Genomic DNA, 3,768 nt, shown 5'->3' with positions numbered 1-3,768 from the left:
ACACACTCTTTCACATAGACGCACGAGTACATGAAGTGATGGAGTGATGAGCTTCCTATCTGCAACGCGCAGCCTGTCTGAGACGGTTGTTTTATATACTGCTCTTGAGGATCCTTGACCTGCTAGATAAAAAGCAGCAGGCTCTAGATAGGCGATGTCACAGCTAACCAAAGACGTCGTCTTGCCCATCAAGTCCTGGAGAAGGATGGGTGCACGGTTTTCGTTCCTCCTCTTCTTTATTACCTCCGTCTACAGATTGAAGATTCTGTAAGCAGATAAGATATTTTTACAATTAAGCTGGTGTCAGTTTCAACCCTCATATCCTCCCTTGAAGTGATAAATAACGTTTGATATTTGTCAGCGCGGCGCATGGTAAGGAGAGATGACGCCGGGAGATTGAGTTATCGGCCGTTTGAAGAATATGTCGAGGTATAATATCTGACAGAATTCAAATATAAGGAAGGAAATTCAATTACTTGCTCTCACCCCTCCTCTCTGTTCCCTTGCACCCCACCAGCTTGTGTTAGCAAATTCGATTTTGAATATTAGCAAGAGATCCCCCCCGGGGTCCACGTGGGAAGACAATCTTATTGTAGCGGGGAAGATAAAGTCAGCGGGCTGCTTCATGTCACCCTTAGTCTGAGAGACCTTTTAGTCTCAGTGCTGTTTATAGTGCCTGTTTGTAGCTTCTGTCTGTGTAAAAAGTGAACTTTAAAGTTATAGTGCTTTATACAACACAGATGCACCTTCACAGTAATAACAGAATCAATGATGCAGAATTCTTCAAATATGAGACAAATTAAAATTCTGCTATGACAGTTCAGTAAATAAAGTTTAATTATAAAACAAGTTCAGTTTGTTTGTAAGCGGCTCTTCAGAATTCAACAGTGGTGTTATTCAGCTCAAGCCATTTCAGTGTTGATTCAATTCAGTTCAGTATTCTATTCAGCTATAAAGCAGCTCTACAAAAGACAATAGTGTTATCGTCCAGCTCAATTCATTTCAAGTTTTGTTCTTATCTGGTAGTGTCTATGCCATCAAATAATTTTAAGGGCCTTTACAACCCCAAAGAAAAAGTACTACAATATATGTATTATGCTGACAAGGTAATGGAAGAAATTCTTGGTTCTTAAAGGGGACATCAGATGCAAAATTCACTTTGCATATATTTTTTCAGCCCCAAAAGAACATTATCAAGCCGTTTTGATTTTCTGAGCAGTATGACATCATACCGCTTAGGCCCCACCCACAACCACTGACGGACTGTCCCATATTAGCATATTTCCACCCTCAGCAAGTTGTACGCGGTCTGCCAATTTCTCCGCGCTCAAGCTGCTGTAGCGACAGCAATGTCTCGCGAGCAATGCAGGTGTTTTGTAGTTGAATGTAAAAGTGAAGTCTTCATTTTCCCAACATCAGAGCCACTGAGGCTGCAGTAGATTAGTTTTGTTTTTGATGGTAATGTGCCACCAAATACACAAAAACAAATGGAAGAGAGGGGTGGAGTGAGCAGTAGCTCATTATCATTTAAAGAGACATGCACTGAAATGGGCCGCTGTAAACAGAGCTGTTTTTTACTAGGTCAAAAGGGTGTTGTTTTACACGACCATTGAGGCATTTTAACCAAAGTATGTTGCAGACATTTCATAAAGACCCTAAAGAATCATACCAACTTGTGGAAAATGGGCATCCGATATCCCCTTTAAAGGGACGGTTAACCCAAACTCACACTCATGTCATCCCAAACCTTGTTCTTCTGAAAGTTCTTCTGCAGAACACAAAAAAATGATGTTTTGAGGAATGTTTCAGCTGTTTTTGTCCATATGATGAAAGTCAGTGGGGTCCAAAACAACACAGGACCTTATAAACTTTCACTGTATGGACAAAAAATAAAAATTCTGAGACATTCTGTAAAATATCTTCTTTTGTGTTCCACAGAAGTGAGAACATCATTTAGGTTTCGAACAACGTGAGGATGAGTAAATGGGAAAGTAAGTGGTAAATATGATATATGTTGTATATTGACATGGTAAAGTAATGGAAAACATTCTTTGTTCTTAAAGGGACAGTTCATCCAAAAATGAAAAAACCCTCATGTCTTTCCAAACCTCTAAGACTTTTTCTTCTGCAGAGCACAAAAGAAGATGTTTTGAGGAATGTTTTAGTTGTTTTCGCCATATAATGAAAGTCAATGTCCAAAACAACACAGACCTCACTAACTTAAAAAAAAAAAAAAAAAGACATTCTTTAAAATATGTTCTTTAATGTTCCACAGAAAAATACATACTCAGGTTTGGAACAATATCAGGATAAGTAAATGGTATGTTGCACTGTATGTTGACATGGTAAAGTAATGGACGTTCTTAGGCATGTCAAAACTTTTCCAGGCCCCAAAACACCCTCGGACCCCAGAGGGTTAAAGGAACAGTCCAAAAATGAAGAAAAAAAACACACTCACGTAATTCCTAACCTGTATGACTGACTTTGTTCTGCAGATGATGTTTTGAAGAATGTTTTAACTGTTTGAAATAGTGTTAATTAATCGAGATTAATCACATCCAAAATAAAAGTTTTTGTTTACATAATATATATATATATATATATATATATATAATATACTTTATATTATATATGCATATTAATATTTTATATGTAAACAAAACGTTTTTCTTAAATATATACATGCATGTGTATGTATTTATATAGACATAATACATATACACAATACACACACTTATTATGTAAACAAACTTTTATTTTGGATGCGATTAATCGCGATTAATCGTTTGACAGCACTAGTTTGTAATGAAAGTCAGTGGGGTGAATGAAAGTCAAAACATCACTGGACCTCATTGATTTTCATTATATGGACAATAAGCCCTTTTTAAAATGTCTTCTTCTGTGTTCTGCATGAGAAAGAACGAACTTCAGATACTCATGAGGATGAGAAAAGGATGACACTTCATTATTGGATGAACTGTCCCTCAATTCATCCAACTGAGTTCTTGTTTTCAGAATACGGATTCATTGTGATGTTTACTATAGTTGTTAATCTTTTACATCTTTTCTCTCTCTCTCTCTTTCATCCATATTTCGGTCAGTCTAACTGCGCACAGTACATGGCAGACAGAAAAGAAGAGGAGACTATGTGTGATCACCTCATCAGTGCCTCCAAACACCGTGATCATGTGACAGCCAATCAGCTGAAACAGAAGATCCTCAACATCCTCACCAATAAACACGGAGCCTGGGGCTCAGTAGCGCAGAGGTACAGCTGTGTGCATGTGTGAGGGTGTTTCTTCAATTGTGGCCACTTTTGGCCCTGTAGACAAAGCTTTCAGGAGACAGATTTAATGTGGCCATCATATAACAAAAAAAAACAAACCCTGGGGCATACAAGTTGCTGTAGTTTAAGAAACACCTGTGTTTGTCAGTGTGTGTGTGTGTGTGTGTGTGTGTGTGTGTGTGTATGTGTGCAAGTGTTTGTAATAGCGTGTATCTTCTCCATGGTCTGTGTACGGTCTTTTTAGAGGCGAGTATTATACTATTACCTTTGTGACACAAACACACACAGCCAGGCCTCTGATGTGACTCCTATTTAATGTCATTTTCTTGCTCTCCACCAGGGTCGGTCTACAGGTCAGCAAACTCAATTACCACACCAGACCACTAAATCCTCAGAGACAGATCACTGGTGGTCAGGCTGTGTGTGTGTGTGTGTGTGTGTGTGTGTGTGTGTGTGTGTGTGTGTGTGTGTGTGTCTGACTC

At 38.6% G+C, this 3,768-nt stretch overlaps 1 protein-coding gene across 1 annotated transcript in view; it reads left to right on the top strand.

The window, feature by feature from the left end:
• Window positions 1-3,768, top strand: part of LOC107683414 (neurobeachin-like) — a 267,384-nt gene that overhangs the window by 152,835 nt on the left and 110,781 nt on the right. The window contains exon 37 of the mRNA XM_016479471.1: window positions 3,102-3,268. Within this exon, the coding sequence (XP_016334957.1) occupies window positions 3,102-3,268 (167 nt within the window). The remainder of the gene's footprint in view (window positions 1-3,101; window positions 3,269-3,768) is intronic.

The sequence above is a fragment of the Sinocyclocheilus anshuiensis genome, unplaced genomic scaffold, assembly GCF_001515605.1.
Source record: "Sinocyclocheilus anshuiensis isolate Anshui unplaced genomic scaffold, SAMN03320099.WGS_v1.1 scaffold1170, whole genome shotgun sequence".
Taxonomy (NCBI): domain Eukaryota; kingdom Metazoa; phylum Chordata; class Actinopteri; order Cypriniformes; family Cyprinidae; genus Sinocyclocheilus; species Sinocyclocheilus anshuiensis.
This window is presented reverse-complemented; position numbering and strand designations above follow the sequence as displayed.